Source organism: Lissotriton vulgaris, unplaced genomic scaffold, assembly GCF_964263255.1.
Source record: "Lissotriton vulgaris unplaced genomic scaffold, aLisVul1.2 SCAFFOLD_516, whole genome shotgun sequence".
In the NCBI taxonomy this organism is placed as follows: Eukaryota; Metazoa; Chordata; class Amphibia; order Caudata; family Salamandridae; genus Lissotriton; species Lissotriton vulgaris.
The window spans coordinates 656,686-675,074 of record NW_028249857.1 but is presented as its reverse complement, the minus strand read 5'-3'; the positions used below and the strand labels follow the sequence as shown (position 1 = coordinate 675,074).

At 43.1% G+C, this 18,389-nt stretch overlaps 1 protein-coding gene across 1 annotated transcript in view; it reads left to right on the top strand.

Annotated features, from left to right (window-relative positions):
• The window catches only part of LOC147663471 (mucin-2-like), a 175,798-nt gene that overhangs the window by 134,685 nt on the left and 22,724 nt on the right, over positions 1-18,389 (top strand). Inside the window, 5 exon segments of the mRNA XM_086950423.1 lie at positions 749-1,557; positions 9,990-10,164; positions 11,633-11,880; positions 15,956-16,139; positions 17,354-17,561. Of these exon segments, the coding sequence (XP_086806549.1) occupies positions 749-1,557; positions 9,990-10,164; positions 11,633-11,880; positions 15,956-16,139; positions 17,354-17,561 (1,624 nt within the window).

Below are 18,389 nucleotides of genomic sequence, written 5' to 3'. Positions count from 1 at the left end.
GTGGAGCAAATTAGCATGAGGTTGAATGTCATGGTAATTTGCGAAAACTTTGAAAAATGCACTTTTGTGCATTTTTCAAAGTTTCATTTTGTGCACACACATGCCCTTGGGGCATGTGTGTGCACAACATATGTGCACAGATTGATTTCAGGGGTGCAACAGGATGTCCTTTGGACACCCCTGCACACTTGAAATCGCATTCTCAATTTGCGATTCGCTAATTGCTAATCGCAAATTGAGAATGTCTCCCCATTCATTACTATGGGCCTCTAGGCCCATAGGAATGAATGGGGAGGTATTCCTTAATTGCGACTCGCAATTTGCGAGTCGCAATTAAGGAATATTAAGAAATCGCAATTTATTTAGCGATTTCTTGATGCATTGCATTTTGCAATTCCTTAATTGCGATTCCTTATTTTTCGCAATTAAGGAATCGCAAAAAGCAATATTGATGCATGTGCCTGATATTTCTTTGCAGACATCTCCACGTGCATTTCCCTCTTTTCCTCATCACACTAGCTCGTGCATGAGGTGCACCAACAGCCACAGGGCCGTTGCGGTAATGTTGGAACAGTGTTCCAAAGCATCCGGTATCTGTGCCAGCACTGTGCAAGCAGGGTCTCTGTCACCGGTGCTATACGCTGCAGCACTGTATTTAGCACTATGTATACTTACTACAAACTAATGTATGATAAGGAATTACCGTCACGGAAGTTAGGAGCTGATCCGTTGTTTTTCTATTACATAGGTGAGATGATCTACAATGGAAGCAGTGGCAACTGGTGTTTTTCTGCTTACTGCAATGACTACTGCGATACAATCTATTTTGACTGGGTCTGTTCGACGACTCCTGGTACAACAACAGAAACACCAACTACCACTCCAGTAATCACAACCACCCCAACTTCTACAAGAACAACCACTACACCAACTACTACAACTCCAGGGATCACAACCACCCCAACTACTACAACAACCACTACACCAACAACTACAACTCCAGGGATCACAACACCAGAAACAACAACTCCAGAAATCACTACTACCCCAACTACAACAACAACCACAACCACTACTACAACTTCAGGAACCACAACCCCAGAAACTACAACTCCAGAAATCACTACCACTTTAACTACGACAACACCAACAACCACAACAACAACTACAACGTCAGGAACAACAACCCCAGAAACTATAACTCCAGAAATCACTACCACTCTAACAACAACATCAACAACCACAACTACAACTTCAGGAACCACAACCCCAGAAACTACAACTCCAGAAATCACTACCCCTCCAACTACCACAACACCAACAACCACAACACCAACTTCTACAGCTACCAGAACTACAACCCCAGAAACAACCACTCCAGAAACCACAACCCCGAAAACTACAACTACAGGGACCACAACTAAAGAAATTACAACTTCAAGAACCACAACGACTCTAAAAACGACCACATCAAAAAGCACCCCTCCGACCACCACACCAACAACAGTTCCAAGCACAACTAAGCTGCCAGGTTGTCCTTTTGAGCCACACAGAGAGGTACGTAAATGCATATCTGCTAAAAGCAATGATTTCAATTAGTATTGTCTTAATTTCGAAACCCCGTACTGAGAATGATGATAATGATGACAACTAGATAAGAGGTTCAGCCCTATGATCTGAAAATGAGAATGCCACAGTCTAAGAATGTGCAGCATTCACAAGCCATCAGCTGTTATGAAAATACTATCCTATGAGCCAAAAAGTTACAAAATATTTCGCATTTTTGTGTTTTTGGGTACAGGGTAAAATAGCATTGGTTGCTCTTACTCATCTCTTCTTTTTGGTCTCTAGAACTCATGGTCCCTCTTGCTTCAAAGTTGGGTATTGCTTGATTCTGCCTTCGGACATGGTTAGGGAAATTTCCATCTCTTTGAGACTGGTAGAAATCTGACATTTCTAGGCCAACAATAGCCTTTGCTCTCTAGGGCTACTTGCAACCTCGAAAAATAACTTCTTGCAGTCCTCTTCCTTGTGTGCAGGTTACTCCTAGAGTGATAGCATACAAGGCTCCAGTATTTAACTCAAATGTCCTTATTTATTGTGGAGTTGGTCCTTGCCTTGCTCTGTTGATTGGGCTTGTGCCCACCCAAGGAAGTGCTAAGCCAAGAACCGCATGGCATCTTTGTTCTCTCCCTGTACTTCATGGGCGTTGCACAGTTACACCACTGTGTGCAGCCAACTTCTTGGTGGAGTAGTGGTACTTTCACGGCTGGTTTTGCTGAGTTTTCTTGTCTGCAACCCCACCATCCCGCTGGGATACTGTATCACTCACAGTGTGGCCATTCTAGCCATGACAGTCGGTGGATCCTAAGCGTGGGCAGGTTGGCTGCAGTGGAGGGGTGATGGTGGGGGTGGGGAGGAGCTCCTTTGGTTACCGTGGAGGCACTGCGAGGCTGAGTGGCAGTACAGTTGGGCCCCAGGCTGCAGATCAGCATGATCCCAACTCAGCTGCGGCCGGTAGTGGGAGTACCTGCGGGTGGTGACGTGGGGAGGGCGAGGGGCAGGGTGGGGGGTAGTAATGTATGGATAACGGACCTTAACAGGTAAGTAAACATATAAAGAAATAAAACGAATTTTGTTGCGCGCACAGCATCGCATTTGGTGATGCAGTGCACGCAACAACATTAATTTTTATTTATTTATATGTTTACGTACCTGCTAAGGTTCGTAATCCATACATTACTACCCCCCACCCAGACCCTCCCCCTCCCCACGTCACCGCCCGGCAGGTACTCCCACTAGCGGCCGCGGTTGTCCCACCTTGAGGAATTGAGGTTGGGCTCTTCCTCTAGCTCTGCAGTCCAGAGCATCAACCAGGAAAAAGCAGGCAGCAGGAAGCAGAGCCCTGCAACCACACTTATAACTAGCAGCCAGTTATATTATCAGGAGAAAATTCGGACACAACCAGCCCATGCAGAGTTTATACTTGGGAGTTGGTAATTATCTGGAGTCGGAAGCTTGGACTTGATCTGGAAGGATTCTTAAGGATCTAAGCCCCTCTTTAATACGACTCCTTGTAGGTGGCGGCGATCGAGGTAAGCAAGGTAAGTTCAGATCTCCATTTTTATATTATTTTATTAAGCTTTAGAAATAGTGGTGGTGCTGACTTCTCTCTCATCGTGGAAAATTCTGACTAAATGTACTGAATTAACGGTCACAATGACCATTCAAAAACTAAGGAGTCGCTCTATTTTAGTGAAAAGACAGCACACTGCAATACAAGTAAAAAGAGGAAGGAAAAAATACCTCCATGTTGGTTCACTAGAAGGGCTTTTCCCCTGTTTCCGAACTTTTCCCTAAACAGAAAACGATTACACCAGGATAGCAACCCCCAACGAGGAAGGAAAATGAGGTAGAAGATCCCCTAAAGTGGAAATGCGTCCTAAAGCAACTGCTGGGAATATTTCATTTTCTAAGACTAAAGTGATGACTTTTAAATGACGTGTCACTGTCATGCATTTAGTTGCATTGGTGGCTGGCATGGATCGAAGGTGATGGGGCGTGGAGGGGGTAAATAAAAAATGAAATTTCACTTACCTCCTCGTCGTGTCCACCTTGTCACATCTCTCTTCCTCGTCCCTCAGGCCAGAACAGGGAGCATCCAGGCCCCCTTGAGCCAATCACAATGCTGTGATGCAACATTGTGATTGGTCTGAGCGCCCTGGTTTGGCCCTCAGACTGGAACTGGGGACCTGGGCATGTTCTCCACCCAGGCTGTATATTGCAGCCTAGGGGAAGAACATGCTAAGTGCGTATGTAAGTTTGGCCTGGTGGGCCAAACATTCAGGCGAGTGAAAATCACTCTTTTCCTGCTCTGTCAGCAGAGTAGCCCCACCTCTCCCCACAAAGCTGCCACAACAAGAAAAAGTACAATGATAATAACATTGAGTTATTTTTTTCTTTTTCCTTACACTCCTGAAAAGCAGTGGGGCGATGCTCCTCCGCCTTTGCGGAGGAGCCACCACTGTTTAGTTGGCATACAGGTGGAATACCATTGGAAATGGAAAAATAACATCATTATTTATTCTGCCAAAACCCTAATAATAAACCGTACTAAATGCATCTAAGAAATACGGTCATAGGGCCACAGTTGTCTTAAACCAGTTCTATAATTCTTTGGGAAAGAAACATTAAAACATTTATTCAAAATATATAGTGACAAATCCCTGCAACCTTCATATATACTGTGGAATACACACCTATAAAGCAATGGTCTTTTATAATGAAGTAAAGATTCTTCGTAAATTGGCTTCAATTACGCAAGCAATTCCTGTGCAGATATTGCGACTAGAATTCGATCTTATAAGTACATCTGCCATTGCAATGGCAAACATACTGTGCTCGGCCTACATTCTATGTAACGCATAAGAAAGGCACACTCAAAGCTATTTTGAGACAGGGAACTCTTGTAACACAAAAGAAAATAACACTTTCAAGGTACATTTTAAACTGGTTTTCAATATACTGGAATGTAAGGTAGAATATGTATTCATTGGACCCCTGCGGAAATTAGCCTTTAAAAACAATCTATCCCAAGATTAATCAACTTAAGTGACATTAATCACTGTATGAATTCAAAAGTATATAAATCACTGTCGGTTTTTGTAGATGATACACTTCCCAAAAACTATTTATCCTTCAATATAGATCATAGTGTTAGGCGGGTTATACTGCTACTCAGGTTAGGGGTGCTACCACTAAATGCATACAATTATTATTCCAGAATTTGTAGGGCGCACAGCTACACCGATGGGTCTCCTGGCGCCGGGCGAGGGTAGGGAACCGTTGGTACATTTCTACAGGCTTGTGTGATCTGTGTCAGGGAGTGTTTCAAGATTTAAGACATGCACTCGATATTTGCCCCATAATTTCATTAGTACGTTGTCGATATCTAACTCCTTTATATTTTAAATTTAGCATAATAAGTACAGATGAAATGTCTGATTTTATAATGCCACCACCAAATGAATATGTGTTATAATATATTTAAAGTGTTCAATTTTTTTTGCACTGTTTTAAATATTTTAAGTAAGTGTTCTTTTGGACTTTTAATACGATTATGGTAATACTATTTTGTATTGCTAATACTTGAAATGTACTTAATCAATACATTTTGGCTTGGCTTATGGAGTTTACACATAGGGTAACATCAAAAGGCAACTATCTGGGTATAATAAAGCGTAGTTTCTCGGCAGGAACAAGTACATCGTCCATAGGATATTTTAGGTGGGCCTCTAAAAGTTTTCAGCAACGCAGGCAATTGGTACACAAAGTGAAATTCAGCGATAGGTGATTGGCTGCCCCTGGCCTGATATACCCACAGCCACCTTCGCAGAGTACCAGGGATTAGCTCAGAATCAATGTGGTGGGAGGTGTGAAATATGTGCTGTGCAGTGTCCAGGTTGAGAAGCATCACAGAGTCTCAGGGAGTAACAAAGGGTCCAGGAGGGAGTGGCATATGGCTGCCTGGGGAGGCTGCCTTGGTGAGGACTGCTCCCTCTTATTAGACAGCAGCATTGCAATCCCCCTTTCCTCAAAGCACACACGTAGATCATCTGCAGGAGTGCAGGCTTTTCTCTCCTTTAGACAAGGTAAAGCTGGGCGAGCTGAGGCACACACCTTCCTGTTTCATAGAACAGGCACAGAGTGAGCCCCACCAGCAGTGTTTGCCTCTTTACATAACATCTTAACCGCTGCGGTTTTTCCGCCACAGTGCGGGCGTTCTAAAGAGTGGGCGGGGCTCCGTTGGCCGACGGCAGCACCGTTGGCTGACGGCAGCACCGTTGGCCGACGGGAGCACGGAAGGGGTTAATCCACTGAAGAAGCACAGCATTGCATCAATAGTGCAATGGCAATGTCTCCTAACGCACAGAACCTGCTCACTCAAAGGCACTCACTATGCAGCACAGGGAGGTGTTAAGGCCTGGGCAGGGAGCCTGTGCTATGCAGTAGGTGCAGTGGTGCTGGAACAATTTTCAGAGTGGGGATGCTGCCATCAATATTACATTGCTGAAATCACAGGGATTCTAAAGAATCCAAAAGTCGTGTAAAGAAGAAGTGTAGCAAATGAACCACACCCATTCAGCAGGAGGGTGGAAGCATGTGGCATGTATTCAGTGGGGAATCTGGAGCGCATTGTCTCACCAATTTCCATTTTAAAAGAACAAGTCTACATTTGTCAGAAGACGGGGCCTGACAATTGTCCTCTGTCTTGGAAGGTGCAGCAAATGTGTCGATAAAAACACAATTAAAAAGCATCTTTATTGCTCATTCACCTTGTAAACTCCAGCAGGATTTTTTTGGGGGGTGCTGCAATAACAGTGCACCCCTACTTCCAGCGACAGTGAGTGAGTGTCAGAAGAGACAAATGTGGGGTAACATTCTCATGACACAAGGGTGTATATACTCATGAGTACTTATCCCATTCACAAGGCTCTCTGGACACAGAGTGGGAATGGAGGCAGTGGGGTCCAGGAATGAGAGGGGCAGAATGGAGGTAGCTGTTAAGCAGCAAGGGCACTGTTACACTTTGCACAGGGAGGTGCTGAGTTCCAAGAAGAATCAGCACTCAGGAGAGCAGGGTTAGAAGGGCTCCCAAAAGGTCACAAGCTTGTGACATCAGGGCAACACTACTCACCTGCACTGGCCACATATACGTGAATCATAGTAGGGAGGCGACCATGTTTGGGCAAAGGGATTGAAGAATGAGCAATTGCACCTGAAAGAAGGTGGGAGGACTCTGTCTTGAAACAATATTCAGCAGCAACATGGGGTGGCCGGTACATAGTTGTGGAACTAGCATTCATGCAATAGGTGCAAATGGGGCTCCTGTACGCTGAAATGCTCTTTGGTGCTTGAAGTTGGCACCACGCAGAGACTGCTGAGGGCTGGAGTCTAGACTCTGCACGGGAAAGAGCGGACCAGCGAGTAGGGCCATGGGGAATAGAAGAGGTAGCACAGGAGATGAGGGGCAAAGGGCGGGATCCACAGGGGATAACACAAGTAAGAGGGAAGGGAGAGTTGTCGTTAGAGGGCTTTATTTCAAGTAAGTGTAGCGTTAGTGCTGGGCTAGCGCTATGTGAGCGGGGCGTTACGCTAATTAAGACAGGAGCCACGTTTGCTGTCTACACGTGGCTCCGCACTGACTGCCGTAGCTACGCCTCTTTATTTATATCGTCACGCGTCAGTGCAGGGACGCCCTGTTGGCGCCGGTCAGCTAGACTGCTGCACTCGCTCCCCGGAACACTACATTAAGCATCTCTCACCAGGGCCGGTCCTAGGATATGTGGGGCCCCGGGCAGGATAGGAACACGTGAGGCCCCTAAGCAGAGACCACGCGGAATCGGATCGGGCCGGCTAAAGAAAGGTGTTTGTTTTATAATTAAAATTAAACCAAACTGCACACCCTCGACTGGATTTTGTCAATGGTTGTTAGCTGTTTAAGCTAAATGAGCAACAACAATGAATTGTTTTCCTTTCACCTTGTTGCGTTGATCAATAAGTAGCTCTTTCACACACATTTGCATAGAATCACAACTGGAATGCAGGACCAATGCTCTTTGTGCTCTGCAGAGAGGCCATATTTTGAATGATCATGTAATCTGAACACCTTTTTGACCCACAGACAGGCATAATGTGAAAGTTGTACTGCCTTCATCCTCAACTCCGAAGTGCTCAACTGTAGCCTGTTATAAAAACCTGAAGGCGACAGTACAAAGGGTGCATCATCCAAGAGTAATATGCTGTGAAATAAAATACAGTAACACACATGCTGAAAATAGCTAGCACTCTTGAGGAAAGCAAGATTAATTAAAGCATGTGAAATATAAACCGGAACAAAATCACTGCATTGTTTTACCCTAACATCAGGACCACTGGAATTATGTGGCAGGGTGAGTAAATTATGCGGCATGAAAATGCTAATTATGCGGCATAATCCGGCACATTTTGAAATATTATTACTTCATTTTTTTGCCATTTTTAAACTTGGTAAAACTGTTTGGGAACCGGTTGCACCCCATTAGTACCAATTTAACACCCAAATTTAGCCGTGAGAAATAGGTTGACTATTCCAGCTTTTCAACGGGCTTTCCCACATGCGCAAGACGTGTTGCTGCGTTTTTAGTAACTTTTGAACTGTTTGAGATAGAAAGCAATTTTCTTGTTAAAATCTGTAGATTATGCAGCAGATGATGGATTATGTGGCAAATGCGTCAAATGCATAATTGTGCAGAAATCGCTACACAATCGCATTATTACAGTGGCCCTGCCTAAGATGCAGCATCAGACTGGGAAAGAATATAGGCCCCAGTACCAAAATAAAAGGGGCCCCCATTAGTGAGTTAGTTAGCTAGAAAAGTGTCTCATGTTTGCAAACTAGGGTAGCTTTAAACTTGTAAAGACTTGCTGTATAACTTTTTTGTAAGGTATGGAAGACTGCACTGATTTTAGTTTTCTGCAGGCAATAAAAGCTTTAATATCATGAAAATCAACAGTAAAAACTGGCTCACATGACCATAAAGCAGGTCAACAACTAGCCAAAGAAACCACCAACATACTGACCTGACAGCAGGGCTTTAAGTGGGATGAAAAAACTAGGGGGGTCTTTCACAGGGGCATGGCTAATGTAGTTAAGGGAGTGGCTTAAAATCATGTAAGCTATTTAAATCTGTACTTAGCATAGTGCGCCGCCCAACTGGTATTTTGCTGCTTCTGTCCTTGCTTCAAGGTAAATATTACAACAAGTAAAATTACACCTATAACACGCCAGTACTATTGGCTTTGTCAGTGATTATCAGTTGCATATGATAAATAAGCAACATCTATGGCTTCCTTGTTTATAATATCGAAAATGCTCCAGTTCTGACATGATGAGACTGTGAAAGAACTATAACGAATGTTGTTGAAGTTGCATTAAAGGCAGCAGAGAGTTGTGCTGCTGCAGAGTTAAGATTTGTGTTTTCACTCTGAGGGTGACTGTAAAAATGGAGAGCGGCCCGTCTCATCACCTGCTTTTCTGAACTTTCATTGTTTTGCAGACACTAGATTAATGTTTTTGCAGGAAAAGTTAAGGCCCCTTTTCAATGTCAATATTATTTTAATACCAGGTCTAAGACTCGAGTAACCCCAGCAGACGTTAAACTCTGCTCTATCCACTTTTGCATGCTGATACTGCTCCTCTGCATGCACCTCTTGTCCTTGTCTCGTTGCTATACTCACACCTATCTGCTCTAAATCCCCCCCCCCCTTGTTATTCACTCCCTGCTCCCTTTCCACTTGTCCTAGGTGAGGAGTTTCCATTGTGATGCGCCGCCATTCTTTTGCTCTGCGCCCAGCAGGATATTTAGCCTTTCATTCATACAGGGGCAGGGCGCACTTCCCAGGCAAAGGCACTTTAATTAACTTTCTAATCGCTGTCATCGACATGCAGATGCAGCCATTAGGCCCACAGAGACAGGCCTGCAGGGGAGAGTGATAAAAAAAAAGAAATGTAATCTCTTGGGGGCCCCCTGGGCCTCGGAACTCTGGAGTCCTTAACTGCGCGAGGCCCCAAGGCTGCCAGCAGGCGCTGGGGCCCTGGGCAGCTGCCCATGCTGCCCATGCCTAGCGCCGGCCCTGTCTCTCACAGCAACCTTTACAGCCAAAGCAAATCTCTGAGGGAGGGAGGTGCATCCTGTCCCACTTAAGACTTCAACTTTCATAAGTAAGAGACCCTCCCCACACTCAAGAATGATAATATCATGTAAAACCTCTTCCCTACATACATGTATCAACTTTATTATTTTTGTCTCTTCCTTTTTCCTATCTGAACCTTTAGTTGATCTCCTCACACCTTATAATGCTGACAACTTTCATTTGCGCCTACCTCTTACTACCTCCTCTTCTTACTCTCTCTAATGCTTCATTCTCTTTTTTCTTGTGAAATGCAGCACAATGAAACCTGGATGCTGTGTAACTGCACAATGGCTCGATGCCTTGAAAACAACACAGTCGTGATTGAAGAAATCAAGTGTGTGCCTCCACCAATGATTCAGTGTGCCAGTGGTCGTCTTCCTGTGGCGGTGCCTGACGATGACCTGTGCTGCTGGCATTGGGAATGTGACTGTAAGTGCTCTTTGCCATCTCAGCTGTATCTAGCTTTTTGTGCACATATGACCTTATTTTTTGAGACATCTGAGTTACCTGTTAACCACATAATATTCTATTTGTTCGAGTACTTCCTTAAGCAGACGATTGTCTCTAGGGAGTGAAACGGGTTGGCCATGCAGTGGCAACTGATTTTAACTAATTCTCCTCATAGGCTGGTCCGAGGTTTATTTCCCCTGGACAATATGCATTTTGCAGGCTCACATATTAAAATTAGAAAGCGGATGACACTGCGTAATTTGATTCCTGTAAAATTTCACAAAATTCTATAAAAGTGTGAAATTATACGATTAAGAGGAAATATGGTTTGCCAGAATCCTGCATGGCTTTTTGCACATTTGCATGCAATTTTGGAAGTAAAGAGGTAAAAAAAAGTCTTGGGAGATACCGGTAGAGGTCTGTTACGTCAAAAAATGTCTCGGTGAGATATTTTCCTGGTGAATAAGTCTGTAATACACAAAAGGTGCACAAAATTGCTTAATACGGAATTTAACATGACACAAAGGGGCATATTATAAAGGACGGGCGATACATTATCGCCGCTTTTATCGGCAGGAAACTGCCGATAAAGCGGCAATAATGAGCTTGATAATATTCTCTATGGAATTCCAATCGAAGCCCATGTTAGATGTCTTCACATCTAACATGGACTTCGATTGAAATTCCATAGAGCATATTATCAAGCCCATTATCGCCGCCTTATCGGCAGTTTCCTGCCGATAAAAGCAGCGATAATGTATCACCCGTCCTTGATAATATGGCCCATAATTTGGGAATTTTACAACTTTCATCAGCACGATTAAACTTTCTCCCAGGCCTAGTTAAAATCTTAAAGTATAGTAAGCCATATATAACTACGATAGAAAGACTCCTGTATACATTTGCAAGACTGAGTCGGTATGCACACTGTGCACTGTGATTTGTCTGCCTTGCAGTTTGGCGTTGGGTAGAATGATGTCACACACAGCTCAGAACTGCACACTCTGTAGTTGAAGTGCATGTCTGTGTCAAGCCTGTCAAATGCTAGTCTAATAGTGTGATATCTTTATACCATCATATAGCAGTGGGGAGCTGCAGTGGGCGTTCTAGGACCTTTTTTTGTTTGTAACACCATGCTTCTTCGGTTTCCCTTATCCTTGGCTTTCTGTATAACACCGCTTTTGCAGTTTTCCAATCTTTAATTCTGTGTCCACTTGCTGTTACTGTTGCTCTTGCTAGGGAACCATGCGTTTCTAGTTTTGGAAACTTTTGCCTTTTGTACTCTAATGTCTCTTCGGTTTCTGTAACCCTTGTCTCTCTGGGCTGCTTATAAAACATCGTGTCAGTAGCAATCTTTGACCCTTCAGTTGGCCATGCTAAAACACTTTTGTTATTGTTGGACTCTTTTATTATTACTACTGCCACAATATTCTGTATCCCTCCGCAGGCCTCTGCACAGGCTGGGGTGATCCTCATTATAAGACCTTTGATGGAACCTACTACAGTTACCAAGGCAACTGCACCTACGTCCTAGTGGAAGAGATTGAGGAGACAATAGACAATTTTGGTGTTTACATTGATAACTACCACTGTGATGCCCGCGACAAGGTCTCCTGCCCACGCACCATCGTCGTGACACATGAATCGCAGGAAGTGCAGATAAAATCAGTCAGCCTCGCCCCTGTCAAAGTGCAGGTAAGAATGTTTCCCTGATATGGATGGGCATGTAGAGAGATATTCATGCAATTTCAGTCCTGCTCACTCATAAACTACTCAAACTCTTATATTTATTAGGTGCATGGTTTTAACTGCAGCAATCCTAGAGTTTTTGTTAGTTTATAACTTTGATTTTCAGCTCTCTTGTGTTACATAAGCTATAACCTTTTATTCTGTTCGTAATGGTCAGTCTCTGATAATGTAGCGTCTTTTATTACATTGCATTTATTGTAGCGATTACATAGTGCCTAATTTCCCTCCAGAGACCACAAAGCATTCTGGTGTTATTTTTGGCACCCTTTCGGAGCGCAAGGTCAGCAGGATGTTGGCTAAGGTTTGGTCTATATAATGGCTACTCGCTAACATTTTCTCAAGGGCCACAAATTTTGGTCTGTGATGTGACGAGGGCTCCATTGATGCCGGCAGGATGACGATTTTGGGGGGAGGGGTGCATCAAGGGCATAGGGGTAGTGAAGTGTATACATCGAGTGGCTGAATTGCACAGTATGAAACCTGAAAGCCTGAAACTAATCCCAGCTTCCCCACTTTCCCAAATTGTGCTGAATGAAATACACCTTTTGAATTTTGAAGAGATGTTATCATAGTTTTACACTTTTGCTGTAAGATAGCTTTAAAAATGAAGGTGTTTTTAAAGTTAAGTGGTGCAGTACTTACTTTTTTTAACCTTTAAATAAATGATTGCCTTTATATTTAACATCTTTTTGATGTTATTGCTGAGTTCAGTCAACAGCAGCCCAGTGGAGCTGTTGCTCCGGGGGCCGCATGTAAAGTCAGGAGGGCCACATGCGCCCCCCGGGCCGAACATTGTGTATCACTGGTCTATTTTGAAGGTGTGAAATGAGGTGTGTGAACCTCAAATACACGCATGGGGCAAGTGGAGGAGCCATTTATTGCTGTCGCAGAAGCTAACACTATTCATTCCAAAATGCAAATGGATAGGATGTAGAAAGTACAACAGAGGGCGGGAACCGCTTCATTAGAGCGACATTTATGTCATAATGGTCACCTCTGAGGGAGATACAATTTAGTTGATATGACTGAAGAACTAGTTTAGAAATGAGGAGAAGGGCCATAAAACTGAGTAGATGAGGTGGGCAGGGAGGATAGCAGACTTCTTTGCAATATACTGTACCTTACGTTACTTAAAAACGTTTCTTTAAGAGTTTAATTTGCCTGCTGCAGAAATCTACACACTTCTACAAAGATGGTTCACTGTGCACTCTGGGTGATGAGGATTGGAACACCGGGTAAAAAGAATAACACTGTAGGAAATTTAAGTCAATTTTGGTACAAATGCAAGCTAGAGAAATGGCCAGACACAAACGCTTTGTCTGAAAATTTCCTTCAGTAAATGAATGAAGAGATTTGCCACTACATGCAGAAATTCTGCTTGAAAGACGAAAGTAAGGTCGACTGTCACTGGAGTTGAGAAATAACCCTAATGATAATGAAACCTAAAATGAGGAACCACTGCATAAATGTGCGTGTTATCACCTTTCTCACATATAAGTGTGGAGACTCAAATATAATCAAAGCTGGGACAGAACAGAGCCAGAACATCCTGAACAAGGAGGATTTAGTCTGAACAAATCTATAGGAAAAAGCTACACAATCTGTACAATAATCTGGGGATGAGGGTCAGAGAAGTGAGGGCTTCGACTATTTTCTGCTAAATCATAACTTGGCCCTTAATGCTTTGAAGTTCTGGAATGGAAATTCATATATAGAAAATGCCTGGAGTTCTTTACATGGAAGAAGAAAATATATCTCAACCCCCTGACAGAGGTATGAATATACATGGGAACACACAATCATTCAAAGAGTTATGAGAGTAATTCAATTTGAGAACTAATTAGGAGTATTGACAACCACCTCCAATTCTAGAAGGCACTAAAAGCTTGTATTTTCCCATCACTACCAACACAAAGAAATATGTGTGCACCATAAATAATGGTCAATATGTATTTGTGTTCCATTCACACTTTCTGTAATACTTCACACATAAGTGTTATGATTGTGCCATGTTTGGAGTATGTCTTTGAACCTCATGCAACTCAACCAACATCTTAACAACATATCATTCTACATGAAGCTGCCTTCCAACCACACCTCCAGAAGTGTTCTCAGTGACTAAAGAGAATTGGAGCCCTCCAATGACCCGTCATGGATGTGAAGTGAAAATGAATCCTGTAATCATTTAATGAGACACTCTGTGACAACAAGTAGAGACAACATTTCAGTCTGGTCCCTAAGGGAAATAGACATTGCACACACAATGTCATAAACATGAAATTTAACTCTACCTTCCCTGATAAACTGGGACCACAAAAAAAGGGAAGGGTGGGAGTCGAGAAATCAGAAAATGCTAAATAGAGCGGTCCATCTGTGCTAAATAAATGGGTAATCAATGTAAAATATACATTGGTGCACAAAGTAAACCCCACAATGTACGTGACAGTGGATTGGACTCGTTTAAGAGTTGATGGAGTGAGTCAAATGATCTGCTTAAGATGTGGAGAAGATGGGAATGATTTTCTAAGGATTGCATGAGACTGGAGAAGCATGCACAATTTCTCTTCTGAAATTAGGGTATAACCTGTCCTATACAGTTCTGTAGGTCAAACCTATGGCATTATTGGAGGTGATGCATGAACAACATATCACACAGTACACTTAGGTCCTCATCGGTGGTGCTCCATGAATGTGGAAATAGAACTAATTGCAAACTGAAGTAATAATGCACCACCGAAGAAAATGGACTGGTTGAAAGTGATAGCCAGATGTTTGAAATATCAAAATAAGAACGGGAATCTCGGCTGATACATGGGAAAATATGGGGTCAGCAGAAATAATATTTTAATATCTGAGGGAGAGAACTTAAGTAATGATAAGTGAAAAAGTAGAAGATTTGTTGGAAGAAGGTCAACACTTAATAAGGGGAATTACAAACCATACATATACCCAGTGAACAGGAAAACACACTACTCTTACATTGAAGCAAAGAAGCAGGTGTTGCAGGAGAGTGGTAATTTTCTCATGATCAAAACTGTGAGGATTAATGTGGTACGATACTTGAAATTACCCTCTTTCCAGAGTGTAAAGCATTGATTTATGAACAAGGAATATCGCTGACAGAATACCGCCTGGCATAAATATTGCGTTCTAAATATCGCCCCACATTGGAGTTTATTGAAAGGAAATCTACACCCAATGGAAACATATTTTGTAAAGGATATGTAGGAAACTATCTTTATATATTTTGGCATTTCACCATGCAAGATTCGAAACATATAATCCAAGACTGGGTTTCACATTTCATATTTGTATAATCCAATTGCTGTAACCAAGTATCAGGACTATGCTCTTAGTGAGTCCCGCTTTGCGACTCAACATCTACATTTACCACTACCACCACCAGTACTACTAGTACCACTGATTATTATTATAGTTATTCATATTATTTTTGGTGTTGTTTTTATACTTGCTGTTCTGGTTGTTGTTATGAATAGTTTCTTCGGTGTTGTTAAACTTGTTGTTGTTGCTATTGTTATTAATATTATTGTAAGGGTTGCGGTTATGAATGCTGTTGTTATTAATGTTATTGCTGATGTTGCCGTTAGGCTTCTTGTTTTGGTTGTTGGTATTAATATTATTGTTGATGTTGTCGTTATGCTTGCTATTGTGGTTACAAATGTTGTTGTTTATGCTTGAAATTGTGATTGTTGTTATCAACATCATTGTTGTAGTTGTTATTAATATTATTGTTGTCGTTAGGCTTGCTGTTGTTGTTGTCATGGTTGTCCTTATCAGTCTTTCTAATTAGAGTCTTATCCTGAATTTTTTTTTACATTAGGGTACTTATTTGCATATGTCTAAAATTGTGAGCTGTCTAACACAGATTGATCAATATGTTGTCATTGTGAACCTACAAAAACTAATATCCTGCCTGTACAATTTTGTTTCCCGATTACTACAGGTACTAGTCCACCAAATGCAATGTCTCCTAACTAATCAACTGTCCCCTTCTTTGTAGGTCCTTGTGGACAATAAAATTGTGTCCTTGCCATTCAAGAAGTATGGTGTGAAAATCTACCAGTCAGGCATAAACTATGTGGTGGAGATTCCTGAGCTGGAGGCCAACATCACCTTCAATGGCTTGGCCTTCAGCATCAAACTACCCTACAAACGCTTTGGAAACAACACCCAGGGACAGTGCGGTAAGATGACTTAACTTCGCTGGCTTTCACACCTGTTGTAAACACTCTATTAGAACGCTTGTGCCCCCCTTGGAGAGCATGTCAGCAAACATCTTGTTTCTGTCTGAGGATAGCTGTAAAAGTGGCTCCTTTACCCATTCCTGTCAGTGGGGGAAAACCCGAAGAAATATGTTATTGCTCTACACTTATTCTCAGTGTACAAGAGCTTACAATAGTGTGAGACTGACCCCTTACAATCTAGTACTGTTTCTCTGCCAATAAGGTTTGACCTAGTCATCAGTTCCCTTTGACTCATGTCCCACAACATCATTGACACTTTCACAGTTTCTTGGAGCTCTTCAGATCCACAGACTTAGCTCCATGACTACCACCTTGAAGCTCCATGGTGTCCTTCATAATCACCCTCAGAGCGTCCATTATGGCTGCCACAATGAGTGGCATAATTGCATGGTGCCAACTATACTGAAAGGTGCATCTCTGTGGCCCTACCACAGCTAGACTTAGATCTCGATGATGCCATGTACGAACACTTGCGATCATCTCATACATCAAGGCCACAGATAGAAGTCCTTGATGGCCACATTTCCTGATATTTACTCTTGGCCCCCTAGACCTCCTCAGTGGCAAGACTGGTGTACATTTGCAGATACTAGTCTATGCCTAGCAGTTCAACTTTGGCAGAGAAAGGGATGCTGCTTTTAGTACTGAGGTACATTGGCAGAGTTGCATGTAATGTCCTTGTACTACAAAAGCAGGGGTTACTGCAGTTGGGACTGCAGGGCTTTAGGAGAGCTGTGTGTAAGTGCAGCGGGCAAGCTTTGAAACATCATGGGAGTTCCATTACATACTGAGGTGCATTGGCAGAATTGTATTTATGATCCTACTGCTAAGACAATGCAGGCTGCTGCAGTCAGGACAAAAGTTGCATTGGCAAACAGCACATAGGATCAGTGGTGGGGGCCACAGTTACGCCTGAGGTGCATTGGAAGAGCTATATGTAATCTTATTGATCCATCTTAAAGGTCCAAAAACACATGCAAAGAGGAGTGTTCATCCGTTTTCCGTGCCCAGAGTAAAAAAGCCAGTAAATCCTCTCTGAGGAGATCAACAAAAAGGCAAAATACCTACAACCTTGATTCTGCATTCCTTCATTTGATACTCCCACAATGATATTGTATGGCCTTTCAATCACATTTCTTCTCACTGTATTGCAGGAACTTGCACCAATAATCAACTTGATGACTGCAGGACACGCAGCGGTGAAATAATATCGAATTGTGAGATCATGGCGGACTCCTGGATTGTTCATGACTCCAACAAGCCGCACTGCCGTACCCAACCACCAATCAAACCACCTCCTTTGCTCAAGACTACCACCTCTCCCTGCAAGTACTCGCCTCTTTGTGACATCATCAATGGAAGGTAAATCTGCGATTATCACTCATGCAATGAGAAGTAAAACACTTATAGTGGGCCCTCCAAGTATCCTTGCTGACCCTTGCCCTTGATGTTAAACTATCCACTGCTATCCCTCAATTTACACTGACCGGACAGTCTCAGTCTGTGTACTGTCAATCTAGGAAAAGTGACACACAGCTCTTTTAAAATGGGATCTAGGGAGGAGTGCAGAAACCCACTAGTTACTCACATCTCATACTGACACCACGGCAGAACAGATTTACTGCTGATCACTACGGTCACTCATGGAAACCAAAGGCAGCGGAGACATCCTCTCGTTGGCGGCCATCTCACAAGAATTGCGCCGATAACAGACTCCCTCCCCCCACCACCACACCCGACAGCTTTACTATCGCAGAATCCACAGAGGCTTGAAAGCACCACGCCACCCTCGGCGGCCCTTCCTCCCAGATTCCATGGGCCTTATTTATGAAGGCCTTGCGTCAGTTTTGCGCCACCGGTGCGTCACTTTTTGTGACGCACCAGCGGTGTAAAAAATGCGCCTTGTTGCGCCATATTTAAAAAGTGACGCATCTAGGTAGATGCGTCACTTTTTAAACCCCTGCGCCACATTATACCTGCGTCAGGTATAATGTATGCAGAGGGGGGCGTTCCCCCACAAAAGCCTCGTAATAGTGACGCAGTGAAATCTATGAGATTTCACTGCGTCACTTTTAGGACGCTGTTGCGTCAAAATCTTGCGGCTGCCTCACAACAGGCGTAAGACTGACGAAAGCCCTTTCACATAGGGCTTTCCCCATGTGAAAGGACGCATTGCTGGAGTTGCGTCAC